Source organism: Entelurus aequoreus, linkage group LG08 (assembly GCF_033978785.1).
Source record: "Entelurus aequoreus isolate RoL-2023_Sb linkage group LG08, RoL_Eaeq_v1.1, whole genome shotgun sequence".
Taxonomy (NCBI): domain Eukaryota; kingdom Metazoa; phylum Chordata; class Actinopteri; order Syngnathiformes; family Syngnathidae; genus Entelurus; species Entelurus aequoreus.
Genome location: NC_084738.1, coordinates 32,160,200 through 32,184,103, shown reverse-complemented (window position 1 = coordinate 32,184,103; position 23,904 = coordinate 32,160,200). Strand labels below are relative to the sequence as shown.

Here is a 23,904-nt window from a genome sequence, read left to right as displayed (position 1 = left end):
TGTTTGGCCATAAAAAAAACATTTGTTCAAACACTTGGATGTATTGAAATTGTTACTGTAGCTTTTAGTTTTCAACAGGTCACTGTCACGGCGCGGATTCGAACCCGCTTCCCTCCTGCAACTGAGTGTCACAGTTCCTCCTCTGGCTGCTCGCCCGGACACGCCCCCGCCCACGCTGAGCGCAGCACACCCACGCAGCGACAAGCCTGCACACAATCGCAATCTGCACACCTGGGACTGATGAGAGCGAGCTGTATAAAGGACCAGTGGACCCAAGGATCCACGCGGGAACTTAATTTGCCCTTTGGATACTGTAAGGCTTATGCTCTCTCTCTCTCTGCGCTTTTCCCTCGTGTCTGACATCCTTGTTTGTTCTCCCGTGATTCCGCTGTTTTTCCCTTCCGTTGCCCTGGATCTCGACTGCCTCCCTCGTTTCCCGACTCCTGGCTCGCCCCCGGACTCTGACGTCTCTCTCTGCCCCACGGACCCCTCGCGGATCTTGGACCTCTTTTGCCTTGCCCTATTTGGACTTGACTGCTTTCTCAACAACACTAGGTAACACACTTCAGATATCTGCACACATAGTCTTACACCAAACACTCTTGTATTTTGGTCAAACACTCCATTCTATAGTTTAGTTGTATTGTTTATTATATATATATATATATATATATATATATATATATATATATATATATATAAAATACATTATTGAACATACTTCCCTCTGGTGTCAGTTGCCGTCACCTCCCCTTTAGTAAAACACAACAGTCACATGGTTAAAATCATAAGAAACTATCAATATTGCTACTACTAATCTTACTTGGTGCTATAGCTCTAGGATGTTAGCATTTTGCATATCCCATTTAGATTTAGTACCGTAGATGGATCGCTGCCAGTTACTACCATGCTATCTGTTAACATTTAAACTTTAAGCATTATTAGCATTCACATTAGGGTCCCACAGATCCCCGCCTAAGAGTCGTTTTTCTTAATTGCACACTCAGCTTAGAAATGAGATGCAAATCAACATTAATATGCATGCATAATCAACAAACCGAGTTGGAAGATTTAAAAAATGATGAACTTAACCTTTTTTATGCCCAAGGTATCTTTTCTACTGATGTCTATTGATCTCAGTTAAGCATAATAACATTCATTAAATCTGCAATCAAAGACATATCCTACACCAGGGGTCGGCAACCCGCGGCTCCGGAGCCGCATGCGGCTCCTTGACCACTCTGATGCGGCTCAGCTACATACATGCCGACCCCCCCGATTTTCCCAGGAGACGTATGGATCTTAGTGTCTCTCATTGATTACTCCCAGGGAAAAAATAATCCTATTTACACTCTACTTACTAAATAAAGGGCGTGCCCTAATTGCACTGCAGTAATTGTCCTCTATAGCATTTACATATAGTGTGCCAGTCCAGCCACATGTTGTTATTACTTGCACACACAGGGGACAGCAAAGCATACTTACTCATCAGCCACACAGCTTACACTGACGGTAGCCATATCAAACAACTTTAACATTGTTACGTTACAAATATGCGCCACACTGTGAACCCACACCAAAAAAGAATGAAAAATACATTTCTGGAGAACATCCCACCGTAACACAACATAAACACAACACAACCATTACCCAGAATCCCATGCAGCACTAACTCTTCCGGTCTACATTATACACCCCCGCTACCACCAAATCCCCCCACACATCAACCCCCCCCCCCCCCTTCCGTGCGTTGGTTGAGCGGAAGAGTTAGGGCTGCATGGGATTCTGGGTATTGGTACCGTCAGTGTAAGATGTGTGGCTGCTGAGGTAGTAGCCTTGCTGTCAATTACGTGAGCAAACTGGAGCTGCATTCTACATGTGGTCGAGCAGGTACACTGTTAGGGCAGACCGCAGAGGGTGCCAATTGCAGTGTCATCACGCTCTGATATTCGGGAGTCTCCCGGGATAAATGAGAGGATTGGCAAGTATAACATCAAATTTCCACATTAAAGTGCGTGCTGGTGCGTGTGTCGGAGACCCCTGGTTAACATAGCACAAAGCATTTAAGCTTTGTATGCGGTGTTTTTCATTTTAAATTTTAGAAATTTTTTTGTGGCTCCCATTACTTTCTTTAATTTGTGAAACTTGCCAAAATGGCTCTTTGAGTGGTAAAGGTTGCCGACCCCTGTCCTACACAGATATTCCCATTCAGCAAAATGAGACATTTAATGATTTACAAGACAAAAGCTGTTGCAAACCCTCTCCATTTTATAAGTGACATCACATTTCAAGGCTATCCTGTTTAACAATTGGTAGAATTGTCAATAGAGCCACAAAATGACTTTTACAGCACAATATGTGATACACACACATATTACAAAAAAACGGTGATGCACCCGTAACCACACACACGATATTGCAATCAATATAGTGTGCATTGGGGTTTTCATGAGACGCATGTGGGCTTCCCAGGAAATGATGTCCCAAAGCCTAACATAAATCCAAGGGTAAACATTCATGGCATCCATTCCAAGGTATATTTCTGTTTGCCATCGAGTTAATAAGGTGAACAATTGTCACTGATCTTATCATCATGATCCTGTAACCACAGAAAGTTGAATTTAGTGAGGACATTGAGAACATTGGTTACTGTCATTCAGTAAATTATATTCCAAAGCATAGAGTATAGTCATAATGTGTTTTTATTGTTTTTTTATTTTTATTTTTTTTTATTTAAAAAAAAAGGGCATGCCTGTGAATGAGACATAACAACATTAAGGGGCATACAATCGTTTTTGGCATCAGGACAATGGAAAATTATTCCAAGTAAGCATTCAATTACAACACAGCATCTGATAACCGGATATAGTTTTATGACCATGCAAATAGCCTTTGTCTGTTAGTTTCCAGTCCCCTCTGTCACACAGTGATTGATTCACCCAGCTTACTCTATAGGAAACATTTGCAACTGATATGTAATATAATAAGATAATAAGAATAATGTATACAACAGGTATAGAGACGGACATAAATTTAGATATTTTAAACACTAAAGTAAAAATAAAAAAGGCATAATCACACATTGAATAAACTAACTGTTTTTTTTTAAAAGGCTTCTTAAAGGGTAACTGCACTTTTTTTTTTCATTCACAATCATTATGAAAGACATGACGATGGATGTTTTTTGTTTTTTTTTGCATTCTAAATATTGCTATGGATGCTGCGCAATTCCGCCTACAAAGCTCTTAAAAACACCATCAAGGTTTTATATACATGATGTAATATGTAAAATGATATATGTACAAAACCCCAAACCAGTGAAGTTGGCACATTGTGTACATTGTAAATAAAAACAGAATACAATGATTTGCAAATCCTTTTCAACCTATATTCAACTGAATAGACTCCAAAGAGATGACACTTAATGTTCAAACTGGAAAAGTTTATTTTTTGAAAATATTAGCTCATTTGGAATTTGATGCCTGCAACATGTTTCAAAAAAGGACAACATTTCTCAACGAGCTATTGTAAGGAATTTAGGGATTACACCATTTATGGTCTGTAATATCATCAAAAGGTTCAGAGAATCTGGAGAAATCACTGCACGTAAGCAATGATATTACAGACCTTCGATACCTCAGACGTACTGGCTCAAAAAGCGACATCAGTGTGCAAAGGATATCACCACATGGGCTCAGGAACACTTCAGAAAACCACTGTCAGTAACTACAGTTGGTCGCTACATCTGTAAGTGCAAGTTAAAACTCTACTATGCAAAGCGAAAGCCATTTATCAACAACACCCAGAAACGCTGCCGACTTCGCTGGGCCCGAGCTCATTTAAGATGGACTGATGCAATGTGGAAACGTGTTCTGTGGTCTGACGAGTCCACATTTCAAATAGTTTTTGAAAACTGTGGACGTCGTGTCCTCCGGACCAAAGAGGAAAAGAACCATCCGGATTGTTAAGGCGTAAAGTTGAAATGCCAGCATCTGTGATGGTATGGGGGTGTATTAGTGCCCAAGGCATGGGTAAATTACACATCTGTGAAGGCACCATTAATGCTGAAAGGTACATACAGGTTTTGGAGAAACATATGTTGCCATCCAAGCAATGTTATCATGGACGCCCTTGCTTATTTCAGGAAGACAATGCCAGACCACGTGTTACAATAGCGTGGCTTCATAGTAAAAGAGTGCGGATACGAGACTGGCCTGCCTGTGGTCCAGACCTGTCTCCCATTGAAAATGTGTGGCACAATATGAAGCGTAAAATACGAATATGGAGACCCCGGACTGTTGAACAACTTAAGCTGTATATCAAGCAAGGATGGGAAATAATTCCACCTGAAAAGCTTCAAAAATTGGTCTCCTCAGTTCCCAAACGTTTACTGAGTGTTGTTAAAAGGAAAGGTGGTAAAAATGCCCCTGTGCCAACATTTTTGCAATGTGTTGCTGCCATTAAATTTTATGTTAATGATCCATCCATCCATCCATCCATCTTCTTCCGCTTATCTGAGGTCGGGCCGCGGGGGCAGCAGCCTAAGCAGGGAACCCCAGACTTCCCCCTCCCCAGTCACTTCGTCCAGCTCTTCCCGGGGGATCCTGAGGCGTTCCCAGGCCAGCCGGGAGACAAAGTCTTCCCAACGTGTCCTTGGTGTTCCCCGTGGCCTCCTACCGGTCGGACGTGCCCCAAACACCTCTCTAGGGAGGCGTTCGGGTGGCATCCTGACCAGATGCCTGAACCACCTCATCTGGCTCCTCTCAATGTGGAGGAGTAGCGGCTTTACTTTGAGCTCCCCTCCTTTGACAGAGCTTCTCACCCTATCTCTAAGGGAGAGCCCTGCCACCCGGCGGAGGAAACTCATTTCGGCCGCTTGTACCCGTGATCTTGTCCTTTCGGTCATAACCCAAAGCTCATGACCATAGGTGAGGATGGGAACGTAGATCGACCGGTAAATTGAGAGCTTTGCCTTACGGCTCAGCTCCTTCTTCACCACAACGGATCGATACAGCGTCCGCATTACTGAAGACGCCGCACCGATCCGCCTGTTGATCTCACGATCCACTCTTCCCTCACTCGTGAACAAGACTCCGAGGTATTTGAACTCCTACACTTGGGGCAAGATCTCCTCCCCAACCCGGAGATGGCACTCCACCCTTTTCCGGGCGAGAACCATGGACTCGGACTTGGAGGTGCTGATTCTCATCCCAGTCGCTTCACACTCAGCTGCGAACCAATCCAGTGAGAGCTGAAGATCCTGGCCAGATGAAGCCATCAGGACCACATCATCTGCAAAAAGCAGAGACCTAATCCTGCAGCCACCAAATCTGATCCCCTCAACACCTTGACTGCGCCTAGAAATGCTGTCCATAAAAGTTATGAAAATAATCAGTGACAAAGGGCAGCCTTGGCGGAGTCCAACCCTCACTGGAAACGTGTCCGACTTACTGCCGGCAATGCGGACCAAGCTCTGACACTGATCTCCTCTCTGAGCTGCCACCTTACCATGGTAGAGGAGTTTGCGTGTCCCAATGATCCTAGGAGCTATGTTGTCCGGGGGCTTCCATGCCCCCTGGTAGGGTCTCCCAAGACAAACAGGTCCTAGGTGAGGGATCAGACAAAGAGCAGCTCGAAGACTTCTATAGAAATACAAGAACCGAGACTCAGATTTCCCTCGCCCGGACGCGGGTCACCGGGGCCCCCCTCTGGAGCCAGGCCCAGAGTTGGGGCACGATGGCGAGCGCCTGGTGGCCGGGCACAGCCCGAAGAGGCAACGTGGGTCTCCCCTCCAATGGGCTCACCACCCATAGCAGGGGCCATAGAGGTCGGGTGCAATGTGAGCTGGGCGGCAGCCGAAGGCAGGGTACTTGGCGGTCCGATCCTCGGCTACAGAAGCTAACTCTTGGGACGTGGAACGTCACCTCGCTGGGGGGGAAGGAGCCTGAGCTAGTGCACGAGGTGGAGAAGTTCCGGCTAGATATAGTCTGACTCACTTCGACGCACAGCAAGGGCTCTGGAACCAGTTCTCTCGAGAGGGGCTGGACTCTCTTCCACTCTGGCGTTGCCAGCAGTGAGAGGCGACGGGCTGGGGTGGCAATTCTTGTTGCCCCCCGGCTCAGAGCCTGCATGTTGGAGTTCAACCCAGTGGACGAGAGGGTAGCTTCCCTCCGCCTTCGGGTGGGGGGAAGTTAATGATTATTTGCAAAAAACATTTAGTTTCTCAGTTCGAACATTTAATATCTTGTCTTTGCAGTGTATTCAATTGAGTATAAGTTGAAAAGGATTTGCAAATCATTGTATTCTGTTTTTGTTTACGAATTACACAACGTGCCAACTTCACTGGTTGGAACATTTTGATAATTACTTTGTAAATATTGCTAAGGATTCCAGTCACCGGGTCAGTTGAAGACTGGAATGACTCTATAGATAGACATCCCAACTCAATGTTCCTCGTCAGTGTGACAAAAGAGGAAATAATCAAAATGGTAAAGAAATGCAAATCCAAGACTTCAACTGATTGTCACGGAATAGATGTGAAAGTGATAGAAAAAGTTATTAATGACATTTCCACAGCCTTTAACATATATTAGCAATCTGTCATTTCAAACTGTAAAATTCCCAGACAAAATGAAAATAGCAAAAGTCATACCAATTTATAACACTGGAAAAAAACACCAATTCACAAACAATAGACATGTTTCTTTACTGCAACAATTTTTTCTAAAATCATTGAAAAATATTTCAACAACAGTTTGGACAAATTCACAAATAAATGTGGAACACTTGTAGAGAACCAATACGGATACAGAGCTAACATTTCAACATTGATGCCATTAATCGAAATGATAGGAAATTACCAACGCAATAGATGGCAAACAGAGTGCATCAGCAGTATTTATGGATCTAACTAAAGCATTTGACACATTAAAATTAAGATTATGCTATTCAATAACAGTAGAAAAGAAAGTCAAACACAAATACAAATAGACAGAGTAGATATTGAAAGAGTGAAATAAATCCAATTTTGGGGTGCAATAATAGATGATGAAATTAACTGGAAATCTCATATAAAAATACACAACATAAAGTGGCAAGAAATATTTTTATAATAAATAAAGCAAAATATGTTCGAGACAAAAATCACTTCATAATTTCTACTGCTCGCTAGTGTTACCATATCTGAGTTATTGTGTAGAAATATGGGGAAATAACTACAAAAGTACACTTCATTCACCAACGGTGTTACAAAAAAGATCAATTAGAATAATGCATGATGTTGGATATAGAGAACATACAAAACCTTTATTTATGAAATTCAAAATATTGAAATTCAATAATTTGGTGAATTTGCAAACAGCTAAATATATGCACAAAGCAAACTATAACCTGCTACCCAAGAATGTACAACAACTTTCTCAACATAAGAGGATAAATATAACCTTAGAGGAAAATCTAACTTAAAACATTTGTATGCACATACAACATGTAAGACCTTTAGCATATATGTATGTGGAATTAAATTATGGAATGGATTAAGTTAAGAAATCAAACAATGTACTAATACGATTCAGTTTAAGAGACTGTTCAAACTAAAAGTGTTTACAAAGTACAAAGAAAAATAATGATAAACGTCATGAATTTATTGAAAATGAAATATCCATCCTATCAAGCAAATCATAACTGATTCAACTACTTATGAGAAGAAATTATGCATTTAGAACTCATTGATATAAATGGAGTACAAATTGAGAACAGCAAGTATGTGTTCGTAATTGCTATGAAGAGAAAAAGGAGGAGTGTTAGATAAGCCTGGCTTTTTCTTACTCCTTTTTGGACATTTTTATGCAGACGACACCATTATTTATTGCTGTTCAACCTCCATCACTCAGGCTTTTGAGTTTTTACAAGCTGCTTTTGATGTCATCAAGGCTCGCTTATTTGATCTTAAATTGGTTTTAAATACAGATAAAAGCAAGGTAATGGTTTTCTCTCATTCAAGGGTGCTACTGAAAAATATTCCAAATATTGTAACATCAAATGGAAACCCTATAAAGCAGGTCTTAAATTACAAGTACTTGGGTTTTACTCTTGATCAGGAGCTTTCATTTAAAGCCCATATTAACAACTTGGTCTCTAAGCTTAGGGTAAAGCTTGGTTTCTTTTTTAGAAATAAAAACTGCTTCTCTCTTAAAGTCAGAAAGAAATTGGTGACAGCAACTATCTTGCCTGTAATTGATTATGGAGACGTGCTTTATTTTAGTGCTTCATCTAAATGCCTCCAGTCCTTGGACACTGTTTTTCATTCAGCACTAAGATTTGTTACTGGCTGTCGTAGTCTCACCCACCATTGTCAACTGTATATGAAGTCAGACTTATCTTCATTAAGTGCACGCAGATACACACATTGGCTGACTATCATTTATAAGGCTCTTTTAGGTTTAATACCTCCATACTTGTGTACTCTGTTACAAAGAAAAAGCAGCTCTTACGCATTACGTTCTAACAATTTGTATGTTTTAACTGTTCCTCATGTACGGACTGAATTTGGCAAAAGAGCTTTTGGCATTGCTGCCCCTATGGCATGGAATGCATTGCAGACGAAACTGAAACTTACAGAACTACTTCCATTTGGAGCCTTCTGTTCTGTCCTGAGGGACAAACAGCGAGAGACGTTTGCACAGTGCCTGTGTTTTTAAAGATGTAAATCTCTGTTGTTTTACTCTTATGTATTTTAAAATGTATGTCTTAATGTATTATTTTTGAAACTGCTCTGTGACATGTGCTGTTGACCTCTTGGCCAGGTCACCCTTGTGAAAGAGATCTTGATATCAATGGGTTTTCTTATCTGGTTAAATAAAGGTTCTACATGTAAAGAAAATATGTAAAATATGTGACATATCATATTGATACTGCATACACGTTCGAAATACATTTCAACCAACCAACCAACATACTCAGCCCAATTAAAATATGTCATTATAGCGTGCCATTTGGAAAATACTCTAGTCTGTTGTTTTGGGGACATAGATGTGTGTTTTGGTATGTTTAATCATTTGCACAAGGCTGGAAGAATAATGACTCCAAATGTAACCTCAAGTTCAAGCTGTATTCCCACAGCTAAGGAAATAAAGATACACATGTCAAAGTCTTAAAAAGAAGGAATTGGCCTCAGATATTATTATTATACTTTTTTTTTAGATTAATTGTAGTTAGCTACACATCCTTTTGACAAAATACCTCTTATCCATGGATGAAACTACCCAAGCATCTCCCTCTTCATCACTTCCCTTTTCTCGTGGACTGGCCTCCACCCTTGTGATCACTCATTGATCACAAGGGTGGAATCGGACGTGTTTGCCCTTTTGCTGTAAAGAGAATGCATAATTCTTCACCAGGGCTTACTTTTGCAGAAGCTCGATCCTGAGTAGGGGCCACTCGTGGTGCTTACATACCCAATTTCAAAAACGTTTGCGGGAGTGACCCCTAAGCTGTAACATGTACAGTCGTGGTCAAAAGTTTACATACAGTTGTAAAGAACATAATGTCATGGCTGTCTTGAGTTTCCAATAATTTCTACAACTTTTATTTTTTTGTGATTGAGTGATTGGAGCACATACTTGTTGGTCACAAAAAACATTCATGAAGTTTGGTTCTTTTATGAATTTATTATGTGTCTACTGAAAATGAGACCAAATCTGCTGGGTCAAAGTATACATACAGCAATGTTAATATTTGGTTACATGTCCCTTGGCAAGTTTTACTGCAATAAGGCGCTTTTAGTAGCCATCTACAAGCTTCTGGCAAGCTTCTGGTTGAATTTTTGACCACTCCTCTTGACGAAATTGGTGCAGTACAGCTACATTTGTTGGTTTTCTGACATGGACTTGTTTCTTCAGCATTGTCTACACGTTTAAGTCAGGACTTTGGGAAGGCCATTCTAAAACCTTAATTCTAGCCTGATTTAGCCATTCCTTTACCACTTTTGATGTGTGTTTGGGGTCATTGTCCTGTTGGAACACCCAACTGCACCTAAGACCCAACCTCGGGGCTGATGATTTTAGGTTGTCCTGGAGAATTTGGAGGTAACCCTCTCTTTTCATTATCCCATTTACTCTCTGTATTGCACCAGTTCCATTGGCAGCAAAACAGGGCCAGAGCATAATACTACCACCATCATGCTTGACGGTAGGGTGGTGTTCCTGTGATTAAACGCCTCACCTTTTCTCCTCCAAACATATTGCTGGGTATCATCCAGAAGACCCGACCTCTGACTGTTCAAAAAAAGAATGCGGGTAGAGTCTATCGATGCTAATGTTAGCATTGATGCTAATGCTAAAACAACCTCAGAGGTGTCCACTATTGTAGACCATTAAATAACTTTTTACATTGTCAAAAGTGTATCATATGATAAATACACTTGAGTACTGTTAATTGTTGCTGTAATTTTAACTTTGTAACCCCGATATCAGTTCCTAACTAATAATATTAGCATGATGGTATCATGCTTTGTTATCTCACAATTTGTCCCTTTTGATTTGTGTCAGATAAGCACAAAATTGAACAAAACTACAGCAAAAAGTCCCCCAAAAAACAAACATTTGCCTACCTTACAAACCGCTGTTTTGAGCACGCATGGAGGCTGTGCGTGTGAGCATGAAGCTCTCTGTACACTGCTGGCTGCTAAAGGACGGCGACCTGCGTGGCGAGCTCTGAAAACGACTCCTCCGGTTAAAATAGCTGCCGGCTGACCAGGACCGGTTGTGCTTCCTCAAGTACTCCTTGTGGTTCTTGGTAAGAAGAGTGTATAGGAATGGGTTGATGCAGCTGTTGGAGTATGTCAGACATGCCGTCAGGTAAGTGATGTTGCGCTTGGCTTTGTTGGACAGGGGCAGCGATGGATGGAACTGATCCAGAAGTTGCCAGATCCAGAAGGGCAAGAAGCAGGCCCAGAAGAGGAGCACAATGGTGAAAATCAGGTAGAGAACCTTTGGGTGACATAAAACAAAATAGACAAACAATCAAAAAAACATTACAGTAACATGATGGCATGTACAGAGTAACTAGTAATTCTAAGATTATTATTATTTTTTTTTTTTCATAAAACCAAGTGATATTATTTTATTTCTATATTGGACAATCTTGTGGGTGTAAATACAAAAATGGTTTAGTGTATGAACAAGTGAGGGAAACAGTACCTACAACATGAAACAAAGCTAATCTTTGTCGATAACTTGAATAACGATGTTGACATGCTACCATGCTTCATTTCACCAGAACATAGTGTACTTTAAGGGGACTATACTTGAGCCCTGCTGTCTTCTCCTTCATGCGGCTATCATGCTTTTGAATTCAAATTTAATCGACTGCGACAGAAGGTAAAAATTCCCCCGAAATAGACACTGCTGTAATTTTAGGATTGTTTTGTAACGAGTTTCCGTAAATTTTTAGAACCCCTACTTTTAGAGCCAAATACAGCCTGCTGATGTCACCTACAGAAGACTGGAGGCAATTTCATATCGTGTAGTAAGTGTTTTGGTAGCATCTTCATCCCAAATCACGATATTCCCATGCAGAATTTGAAGGAATTAGAAAAGATGTCTGCCGGATGAATCGTTGCAGGCTGTAGCAATACGGGTAAAAAGGGGATCAGCCTGCATAGATTTACAAATTATGAAAATATGTGAAAAGTATGCACTTCTGGAGTTTAATTGACCAGTGCAAAATGGGACGGACCAAGCGAGAGGAGTGTAATTTGCAGCCATCGCTTGAATGATTCTGACTTTGAAGCGGGGCCGGCTCTACATAGTAAATGTCTTGCCCCCTTAAATCAAAAAGTTTGAAGTTGAAAAAGTACATTTTAATTTACCCACAAAACATACATATAACAAGTTATATGTTGAAGAGGTTCATTTAGCCTACTAATGTGTATTTATAAATGGTTGATTTATATAGGCTAGTAAGGTAAAGTTTTGTACCTGACAAGTTTCGGCTATCTTGCTTCTGCAACCTCCCATCCCACCACTTCAGGTGGGATGGAACAATCCATATAACACGTCACAGATGACGTCACGCTAACATCACGTGACACCTCTGATGAAGGCTGCAGAAGCAAGATAGCCGAAACTTGTCAGGTACAAAACTTTACCTTACTAGCCTATATAAATCAACCATTTATAAACATATAACAAGTTGACAAAATGATCCGCAGTAGTGGAGAAATGAGCTGAAAAAGGGACACGGTACTACACTCGTATGATATCATCTTCCCATCACCTGCGTCAGCCTCCGCTAGACACACACATTCCTTCCCTCAGCCCTCAGTAAACCTATGTTCCATCCATCCATCCATTTTCTACCGCCTATTCCCTTTGGGGTCGCTGGGGGCGCTGGAGCCTATCTCAGCTACAATCGGGCGGAAGGCGGGGTACACCCTGGACAAGTCGCCACCTCATCGCAGGCCCAACACAGATAGACAGACAACATTCACACTCAATCATATTAAATTTGTTCATGTAAATGTGTGAGACAAGTTCAGAATATATCCAATCACAGTTCCTGAATAGCGTGCTGCGTGTATAATGGTCGATATTAAAGTGACTCACTAGATGGACAGCTGTTCGTCTGGTCCAGCTGACCAGGGACGTTTCCTATTGATTTTGTGTAAGCAATCCATTTATGTCGAAGTAGCTTGTCTCCAAGTTCCATATTTATAGCGTGAACATCGCTTTCATCCCCTTCTCCCGGCTTTTATCTGCTCCAACATCTCACTTTTCTTTCATGCACGCTTCTATTAGCAGTAGTTCATCCTCAGTATATTTAGTTTCAAAAAGATAAGGTTGTGAATCCTCATTTGTCCAAAAATAGTCGTCTTTGTTGTCTGTTACCAAGTCTGCCATAGAAAACACACGCTTGTTTGATTCCGGAAGTAGAAACAAACATTTGTTGCCAGAAGTCAGACGTGCTTTGCTATGGAAACAGAAATCAATTTGCGGAAGGAAACAGTTCCGGAAATTATCAAAATAGGTAAATATTGAACATATTACATATTGTTATGAAGGTGTCTTTTACTACATTTTATATATATATATATATATATATACGGTACTTGCAGTGTGTATATAAAACATTGCTGGAGGGTTTTGAAGTTGATTTAGAGGGCTTTGAAGGCTGCAACGGTGTACACGCTATTTTATAGATTACTCACTCATTGACAACACACCCAGCAATAATTGGAGACTCTGCAGTTGAGTGAATAATTAGCGAATTTACGGTAAATCGATGCACTCAGAGAAATGAACAAAGTTTCAAAACAACACAGCTAGGCAACATACTTCCTGAACCTTTCGTACAAAATGTAGTGCAAATTTGCAAGTAAAGCAAACAGTCACATTATTTCTTTGAACACAATTCTAAAAATCTTTTGCCCATTTCGCAGAATAACATTTGCAATATAACTTAATGATCTAAATACACTATCTTTATATGGATGTTCCCTTCATAGTAATGTTTACATACAGAGCATAATTCCAGTATGAAGCTGCACCACCACTATTTCCTGAAATTCCGCCAGAACTTCATTAGCTCTATTTGTTTTACACCCACAAGCATAACTAGTTGTTATCCTCTCAGCCCACATAGGGTGTGTTCCTTTTTGGACTTATCTGATTAATCTCAACCAGAAAATGGCATTTGTGGTTATGGGAGAGAGATGCATTATATTGCACAGTGTACATATTTACATCATGTCTACTGTTTGACCTGCGTCCTAATGGTTTTTCCTAATTACTGGATTGCGATTCTGAAGTTGATGGCCTCACCATTGTCAGTCAGATGGTTTCCTGCTACGTGCTGTTATGTGCGCTCTTATCGTGCATGCACTTCATATGAGTCCACTGACATTTGTTGCCAACGTGTTTGTTGAGAAAGAGCAAGGCAGAGAGGCACCCACAGATTAATTTATGTTCCACATGGTGAGAAGGGAAAACAGCAACAGGTTATGTTGTCCATGTCAATCAATCACTGCTACACTAGGAGTGATAGGACAATCTGTTGAAGTTTTCAACAGATGGACTTTTGACTTTTAAAGTTAGTTTCCCAAAGAACTTTGGCTCAGCTATTTAAAAAAATCTGTATATTTTTTATTCTCTGTGAATAATCGCTAATTTCTGTCTGAAGATTAGCAAAAGGTTTGGGAGATTTATTTCAAATTTGCAGACTTATTAAGTGGTATATTTGATCTTGACTACCTCTGCAGATTTGGGTCTGATCCCAGATTATAAAAGCCTCAGTACTGTTTCTGACACCCTGAATATTCATAGAGATTAAGTGTGATTTTTGATGTCAATTACCTTTTTGAGTTGGCGCCCATGCTTAATTTACAATTTACAGCGATTTGGCTTTTTGAATAAGAATTTAGGCTAAGTGAGAGTCAGAAATGATGTTGGCTCATCGTCTCACCAACCATCATGTTTCTCCAAAAACTGCCACATTGCTACACTGATCTTGAACCAAACAATAAGTAGCCTGTATGTATAGTTAATGTGAGACATGGAAATGGAAATTCTTCTAATGAGCAGTGCAAAAGTCTTCGACCACTACTAGAGCTTTGTTGTTTTAATGAGTGTCATTAAATCATCGTAACAATGTAAAAAGTCAGACATACAGGGCTTGATCTACTAAAGGTTTATGTGGAATAAAACATGTGCTTATTTGATAATGCACACAAAGCTGATATACTAAACTTGTGTACAGAGGATTGCGTCTCTTTATTGAGCAAACTAGAGAGCGCAAACTAGAGAACGCAAACTAGAGAGCGCAAACTAGAGAGCGTAAACTAGAGAGCGCAAACTAGAGAGCACAATCCATCGAGCGTGTCTGTCATAATGGATATGCAGAAAATGTGTAGGTTGTTAGAACACCCACAAAAGTAGGAGGTGGTGATGCAAATACGATCCTTTACCACTCACAATTTGATTAATCAAGCATGACACAGTTTTAAAACTGCTGTTTTTGCGTCTATATTTAGTATGTTTGAAATGTGTGTGCAAACTGGCCGCCGTGGTCAGAAGGAGGTGATCAGTGCAATATGATAGACGATGGAGAGTGTGACCTTTCTGTGCCCATGTAGACAATCAACATATTTCTGTCATACAGTATACACATTACCTTACAAGGGTACAAAAGGAGTTAGGACACGTGCACAGTGAAAACATTTGCGTCGTTAAAGTAAAGTTAACACGTTATCGCAATAACTTTGACACCCCTAATGTATATATATATATATATATATATATATATATATATATATATATATATATATATATATATATATATATATATATGTATATATATATATATATATATATATATATATATATATATACATATATATATATATATGTATATATACATATATATATATATATACATATATATATATATATATAAACTTTTTGCAATATGCATTTTCTTGCATTGAGATCATTCGAATGCATGCTACTGTTTTACCTGCGTCTCCCAAGGCACACCTCTGGCACACTAAAAAGTGGGCTCCATTGTAAATTAAAGAATCGCATAGAAAGTGGTACATATTATAGTAGTTTGCTCCATGTTTCAAAACATAGCAAAAAGGCCACAAGTAGAAGCATGATAACATGAATGTGAAGGGAATTGACTGTCTACATGGTGGCAGCCGCGTAGTACATGAAAAATCCTCACACAAATAGGACACCACGTTTGCACTTGCTATAAATTGCACACGCAGTCTTAATAGATCACCCGCAACATGCCCATTACTAGTACATGCAATTGTATGGTTTGCGCACACTGTTTAGCACTTGTTATTTGGGATCTTAGTATATCAGGCCAACATAAGCAGAAAGTCTGTGCATGACTGTGTATGATTATAGGTACACGTCTTCATTCTCGTATTGCGGAAACAACAAATATGATGGTGTTTAAGATTTTGCATACAGTACTTTATTACCAAAAGATTACGTTGAGATCCACTGACCTTCTGATTGGGGAGCTTATTGGTCTGTTTGAAGGTCTCTGTCTGTGAAACCCAGTAAGTCCGAGCAAGCTGGATGTATAGATAGCCAATGATGAGCCCCGGTGCAACAATGCTGGTGCAAAACAGGAAGGTGATGTAAATCTTGTAGGACAGAGGTAACAAAGTTGGGCGACACATGGCTTTGTTGTCCACCGTTATTAACTGGATGCTGACAATCATAGGCAATGTGAGGATAAGAGAAGCAGCCCAGACGAGCAGAGCGATGGCCTTCCGATAACTTTTAGATCGTTTCACTGTATCCAGTGGTTTGAGAACTGCAAAGTACCGTTCAGTGCTCATGATTGTCAGTGTGAAGATACTGGCGTGCATCGTCAGAAAGTCCATGCTGATGAGGATCCGACAGCCTATGTCCCCAAAGTACCACTCTTTTAGGAAGTGTGTGCACACTACAAACGGGATGGTGAGCAGGTATAACAGATCTGCCAAAGCCAAGTTGATGATGTAAATGTACATTGACGCTGCATTTCTCATGGAATGGAACATCACCACAAGGGTGTAAATGTTCCCCAACACTCCCACAAGGCACATGATGGAGAGAATGGTGCCAATGGTGAAGGTGGCAGCAGTGTCCTCATGAGAGCTCTGAGGTGGGTCCGTGGTATTGGGGCTCCTTTCCACCAGGACTCCCACAGACTCCATTGACACAGTAGTCATCTGTGAAGATACTGGAACAGAAATGGGAGGGGTTAAAAAACCTAACATTAGATTATTCCACATAGTGCTATTCTGTTTTAGGTCATGGCAGAGGCGGCTGGAACTGATCTGTACGAGGGCGAAATGTGGACTATACTTTGGACTGATCGCTAGTCAGTCAAAATCCCATGACGTGCACAAAAGCAACAGAGAGACAGCATATTGGCAAACAAAATAGAATTACATTTTAATCACATGTATTAACTGATTTGTATTTGAGTAATGTGAGTCAGTAGAGAATCCTTAGTTGGCAAACATTTATATCAGATGTGTTTTGTAGTGGGTCACCAGGGTTGTGTGCATCTCATGAGGGATGTTGGCTCACTCCTCTGATTTGGATTTACAATGCAAATCCGTGTAATCCAGGGTAGATCCCTCAGCTTTATTCAGAATTATTTTTATTCCCCAAAGGGGAGATCTTGCATATTGTATATATATTTATTTGTGTTTATTTTCCTTTCCCACCAAGTGTCTGACTTAAGAGACAAGCCTAATTTGTGCATGGGCACAGGTTGGAACCCCAGCTGGTTGGGATCAAATACTTATTTCACTTAATTAAATAAAAAATTATAACCTTTTATCCCTATCTTTTTATATTCTCTCTCTGTTAAAATTGATACCCCAAGATCCTGGACTGTTCATGACTTTGTAAGGGGACGTTCAAATGATTTATAAAACCAATTTCAAACCAAAATCTGTGACATAAACACGAGCACTTTGGGACGTGGTCGTGGCATGTTGATGCCGGAGGTCGTATTTCCAGGAAGCGGCGAAACGACAGGCAGCTGCTTGCAGGTAAGAAGAATGATTTATTACTATAAATCAGGCCGGAACAAACAAACACAAGAAAACAAACAAAACGCGTGTGCATATAGCACTGGAAGCTAACGGGATAGCTACACAGGAAAACTAAGGCGGAACTTAGCGCAAAAAACACAAGGAATACACGTAACAGTTGCATGAGCGCAAACAAAAGCACCAGACTGAGTGACGGGAAAAGGCAGGACTAAATAGCTCTCTGATTAGTGCTCGGCAGCAGGTGAGTATGCCGAACAGTAATCAGAGGCAGGTGAAAACAATAAATAACCATGGCAACCAAGGAGAAACAAAACAGGGGTGCTGAAACAGAACTAAGCTAACAAGAGACATAAAACGTGAAAAAACTTTTACCCAAAAAAATACACCCATGGGGAATATATAGACAACCGCGGCAAAAAACAAACTACAGGTACAGTAAAGCATACGCCACGAAATGTGTTATTATACAGCGAAGTCCTGAGTTCAAGCCCGGGCTCGGGATCTTTCTGTGTGGAGTTTGCATGTTCTCCCCGTGACTGCGTGGGTTCCCTCCGGGTACTCAGGCTTCCTCCCACCTCCAAAGACATGCACCTGGGGATAGGTTGATTGGCAACACAAAAAAAAAAAAATGGCCCTTATGTGTAAATGTGAGTGTGAATGTTGTCTGTCTCTGTGTTGGCCCTGTGATGAGGTGGCGACTTGTCCAGGGTGTACCCCGCCCTCTGCCCGAATGCAGCTGAGATAGGCTCCAAAAGGGACAAGCGGTAGAAAATGGATGTATTAAAAGTGATGGATCTTATATAGGGAAACGTTTACGGTGGATACATTTCAAGGTTACCTGCATTAAAGTCTACAGTATGATGGGAAGTGTCAACTAAACAGTTTGTAAAATGTAATACGGTTATTGTTATTGTTTAATTCTGCATTGTCACTACACCATTTTACTTTCTGTAAGGACATTCAGTTGTCGGAAAAAATCATATCAGAACGGAGATCTGAACGCTGGACTGGTTGCCTTTCAATCACGAAAGGAGAATTGCATGGGAAATGATTCCAGGGCATAAACACAAAAAGTCATCAATGGGAATTATACACCATCAGTGGTCCTTTTTTTATCATTGCCTTGAAGACTTTGGGCATTCAAAGTGCGGCCCAAGAACCATTTGGCCCCCACAACTTGTTTTTTTATTGACACATTGTACAGAAAATATGAACACGTCCCAGATTAGAACATTACACAAAAAAATAAAAAAACAATAGTATCTCCTAAAAAATTGGGCCAGAAAACCAAAATGCCCAACGAACTGTGTAACTTACTGCATATGGTCTGTGATGATTTCCGTGGGTACTGTCATGATGAATTTGTGTACACATTTCTTGCAGGATATGTATGTTTTCGAGTGTGCTTAAGCCCTCAAAAATATTTGAGTTATCGGAATAATATATTATTAGTGAAGAAAATAAGAATAAAATAAACATTTTAAGGAGGTTTCATTAACAATTACAGAATTTGCTTTATTTACTATAACACAAAGCTAAGATGTAGATGTTTTGTTCAGAAAGTTTAGCATATATTGATTGACTTACATTGTATTGTTTTTAGTATCTTTAATGTACAACAGTGGCGTGCAGTCACTAGAGGCAGGGGAGGCGGGGCCTCACCTGCCATCATGGAAAGAAAAAAAATGTAAAAAGAAAAAAAATATAATTAAATTGTTATATGTATCCAGTGATTATACTAAAGTTATTTTCCATTTAACTTCACCAGTTTTAGATTATTTTTATTTTTATTTTCACATTTGCCGTTCAAATACTGAGAAGAGACGGTGCGGTGATCAGCAGCCAGTTGAGGTACGTCACCGATTTGTGCCTCAACATGGATTGTGCACAATGACTCGGCTAACTGCTGAGCTGCTGTACAGTGAGACTGTATTGCTATATGAATTATATCAGCTAACTAAACTATGGCATAGTTTAGTTAGCTGAGGTATATAATGTACAGTGTATTTTGTCAACAACTGTATGTGTGTAACGTATTTCTTGTGCTGAGCATTCATAAAACTGCTGCAAAAAACGTAATGTCTGAGGCTCGCAGTAATCCGGCCTCCTGGTGGTAGAGGGCGGTAGTGATCCCAGAGATCATTCCTCGCCGCAGAAGAAAAAAAAAAAAAAAAAAAAAAAAAGTTTGCAAGTCAATTAGTGCAGTGATTGTTTATTTCCTCTCGCCTGGACTTTTATTAAAAACATAGAGGATTACATATGTAAAATAAAACTGTTTTCTAAACTGGACTTTCAATCGAAGAAGGAGGTAATAATTAAAGGTAGACCAACGCTGGAGCTAAAAGGTTTGCTTTTGACTTCGGGACAGAAGACCCGTTTTTATCAAACGGCGTGGTACACACGCAAAGGCTGGCTGTGTGGATGTCCAGCAAGAAAGGTAAGACCATAATAATGTTTTTTTTATTAAATGTGCTTTTTTGTGTGCTACAGTTGTTTAAATGATGCTGGTATGAGCTTTTAAACATAACCCGTTAACTGCTGCCAATCACATGGTGAATAAGATACTATTTAGGGTTAATATGTTTGTAAATCTGACTGTGATGATGCAGTGCCTCACCAGACATTAACCTCACCGCACGCCACTGATGTACAACATGTATCAAAGTGGCCGCTGCTTCCTTCAACTTTTATGTATGCGGCCCTCGCTGGCAAAGAGTTTGGACGCCCCTGTTGTAGACATTTTTTTAAACATATACCTTGAGGGACCTCAGACTGTGTATGTGAGCGGACTAAATATGGACAACCGCCATTCTGAGATAAATTAGATAGCAAACACTCTGTAGCGCTGAAAATAGCGCTGAGCTCATGCCAATTGAGTTTTTACACCCTGTGCTGTTGGATTCAAAGACGAGACCTTTGACTATCTGTGATTTACATCACATGAATAATGAGAATGTTATTCTTGATTCAAGTTAATTGGATTTTTTTTTCGGGGGCGCGGGGGTTTAACTCTGTCGTAATAATACAATATACCATGAGTGCCCCATGAATATTATTTTAATTAGAAGCGAAGAAGGCCTGGCTTAATGCTCCCATGTCTTGAAAAAAGCCGTTTGCACATTTTTTCATTAAAGAGAATAAATCAGTATGACTAAACTTAATTTGCATCACCTGTGTTGTCTTGAACGGAGGAACACTTCAGCACTTTGCAGCCGGTCTATCCATCATGCGTTTGTTTTAGTCTTCCCGTTGAAACTTTCCACGTATCTCCAAAATTTCACACTCCATAAAAAAAACCTACAGCAGCTTCTATTGGTTGTTTGCGAGGTGAACACAGCAGGTGCTGGAACCAAAAAAAAAAACTTTGAATATATCCAGTTGACTTGAGGGACACAACACAAAAAGATATGCTACAACTGAAATCCAGCCATTGCCGATGAGTTGCTCATTGGGAAACACGGTCCAAAGTGTCTAGAATAAAAAGGTGCGAGTGGTAACAGCCTCATCATTCCTTGCCATTCTCTCAACGGAGCTTGGTGGCTAAACAAAAAATATCAAAAGGCATATAGCAATCCAAAACAGATGTTCAATAAACTGGAAATGAGAAGTACAGGGATGAACATATTGAGATACCACCCGACTTGGAAACACCCCCCTTTTGCATGAGAGTGCATGTGTGTGTGTGTGAGAGAGAGAGTGTGTGTGAAGCAAAGAGGCAGGGAGGGAGGGGAGAGAGACGGAGAGAGACAACAGCCAGTGAGTCTCTTTACTCAAAAAGTGGGAGGGAGTTGAAGAGGTATGCAGGATATGCTCTCTCTCTCTCTAACCATTGTGTCATCCAGTTGCATCCTGATGTATATAACACATTACACACTGGCACAGATTTATAAAAACAAATTCACTCATAATGAATAAGTCACCGCAGAGATAGACGACACTCCCGTTTGGTTCAACAATGAGATCTAGTAACAGTTTCTAGGAATGACAAGTATCACTGCGTCAGTTCTCGGGGTTGAGGTCAGCCAGGCGTTGACCCATCACGAAAGCTATGTCAAAAATATTTTCTTTACAAAAATACAATTAGTCTCAATTTGGATTTTTTTTACCTTTAGACAACAATTTAAAAACCGGTATCTTCAGTATTGATTTTGCTCTCGGGCCATCATGAGCTGACCTTTTCGAAAGGTATCTTTGCGACACAGTAAAACAGTAAGTAATACACATATCAGTGACTGAGGTGTAGCACAAAGAAAGTTTACACTGACGTATACTATTGGTTATGATTATGGTTATGGTGTTGATATTTTATTTCGATTACATATTTCAGGGTTCGTACGAGTGCTTAAAAACCTTGAAAATGCTTGGATATTAATGTTGTGTTTTCAAGGTTTGAAAAATGCTTGAATTTTGGGTGAAGTGCTTGTAAATGTTGGAAATGTTCATCAAAGTTCCCGGCAGTCTGACTCAATAGGCAAATTATAAAATGGAAAAAAATAAGATAAGTGTCCTTAAAAATTAAAGCTACACGCTTGATCTGTTGACTTTGCGCGAGCCCTTACATGCCATGTATATACGGCTCTGTGTTGCCCCCAAGAGGACAGTGGTGCATCGGTCCATCATCCCGGGAGGTTGTCGTTTTAATGAACATTGGATGGAAATTATTAGTCCATTATTGGACTTGTTTGTACTGTAAAGGTCATGTAATGTATAATTTGGAACCTTTTTCACAACTTAGAGCTGAGTTAATATGAATGATGTTGTAGCTTTTACCCAACATGGTTGAATGCATTTCTTGCTCTATTATTTTTGTTAGTTTCTTGTCTGGCTACCTCAGTGAAAGCAAAAAAAGGTAACTTTTGTCTTTTTGTTCATTTGTTATCATAGCCAGAGTTATAAGTAGGGATGACACTCGAAACCGGTTTTCCCGGTTGTTCGATAAGAAAAGAACCGAGTCCTCGGACTCGGATCCCTTTTTGAGAACCGGTACCCGTTATCGAGACCACCATAGTAAAGAAAAAGAGTTGGTTCTTTATTGGAATCCTTCGGAACGGATCCCGTCCCGACCAGAAATGCTCCATGAGACATCACAAGAAATGACGTCATGTAGCTCAGTCATTAGGCGCAGTTGGGGAAAGCAGGAAAAACAATGGACCGGAAAAAGCGCTCCAAGGTGTAATACAGTTCAAAACAAAAGGAGAATAACTTTATGAATAACTTTACTGAGAGATTTGAGCAGGGTACAAACACATGACGAACACTTTTACGACCAACCGGAAACATAGCAACCAGGCTAGCAACGCACCTCCTTTACGGCAGCTGTCGCAACGTTCTTAAAGCAACCGCAGCACATACATATATATATACAACATATATGACATGATCTCCCTTTTTTAACTTTTGTTTTTCTTTCCTTGTAAACAAAACAAAATCACACTGTATATGTGTTGTCTGTGTAATTATAAATAATGCAGACGAGGCGTGTTGGCTGAGTTCTTGACGTTTACTTTCACAGCGTGCTCATAACCTCATTCTTGGCTGCCGGGTGGCGACATGCAACAGCACTTTTCGGGGCTAGCGCGCATGCTCGTCACTCCCGTTGCATTCTGGGTAGTGTAGTTGTTATATTCCCAAGCCTAGCTCATAACATCACATCTTTCCCCCTATAAAGAAATAATGTTAACTCAATAAAGTGTATTTATTTTTTTAGCTTTAACTTTTCATTTTTTAGCATTGTAACCACATTTGCAAACAACTTTTCTCTTCATATAATTTTTTTTCAATAAAGAAATAAAGTGCAAAAATGTCAAAGCATCATAACAAACAGTTATGTCAAATAGCAGCAGAAGTGCACTTTTTGGAGAGCTGTATTATTTTCAGTTTTGTGCCCAAGGGACTGATTTTATTTAACACTATATTATTATTTATACACCTATAGTGATCACAGAGACAGGTTGTTTTTGTGTTACTGTATATATTTGTTTTTCTGAAAAATCCCACTTAATATACTTTGGGTAACAACAGTCAATATTTATTTATTTTATTTTATTATTTTAGGGCGGTAATAGTCAATATTTATTTATTTATTAGATTTTATTTTTTTCTTATATAATAAAAGTGAGCTTTTGTTAAACCAAATATTGTGTGTTTTTTTTCCATATATAACAACATATCTGGACTCGATAAGAGAATCGATAAGGAATCGGTTAGATAAGAGGATTCGATAATAGGCTCGAACTCGATAATTTCTTATCAAACATCATCCCTAGTTATAAGGCTAGATATGCTTAATGACTGTGGTGTTGTGAAACAAACAACATATTTTCCTTTAATTTATCATC

General features: G+C 39.9%; 1 protein-coding gene across 3 annotated transcripts in view; it reads right to left on the bottom strand.

Annotated features, from left to right (window-relative positions):
- LOC133655068 (urotensin-2 receptor) overlaps positions 1–23,904 on the bottom strand; it is a 112,808-nt gene that overhangs the window by 82,424 nt on the left and 6,480 nt on the right. Inside the window, exons 1-3 of one of the 3 annotated variants that reach the window (XM_062054975.1) lie at positions 20,738–21,185; positions 16,016–16,740; positions 10,610–10,988 (exon numbers count right to left, since the gene is read on the bottom strand). In XM_062054975.1, coding sequence (XP_061910959.1) covers positions 10,611–10,988; positions 16,016–16,729 — 1,092 coding nt within the window. In that variant the 5' untranslated portion in view covers positions 16,730–16,740; positions 20,738–21,185 and the 3' untranslated portion in view covers position 10,610. Of the gene's footprint in view, positions 1–10,609; positions 10,989–16,015; positions 16,793–20,737; positions 21,186–23,904 lie in introns of those variants that run through there. The other 2 variants (XM_062054976.1, XM_062054974.1) reach the window with 2 other exon arrangements.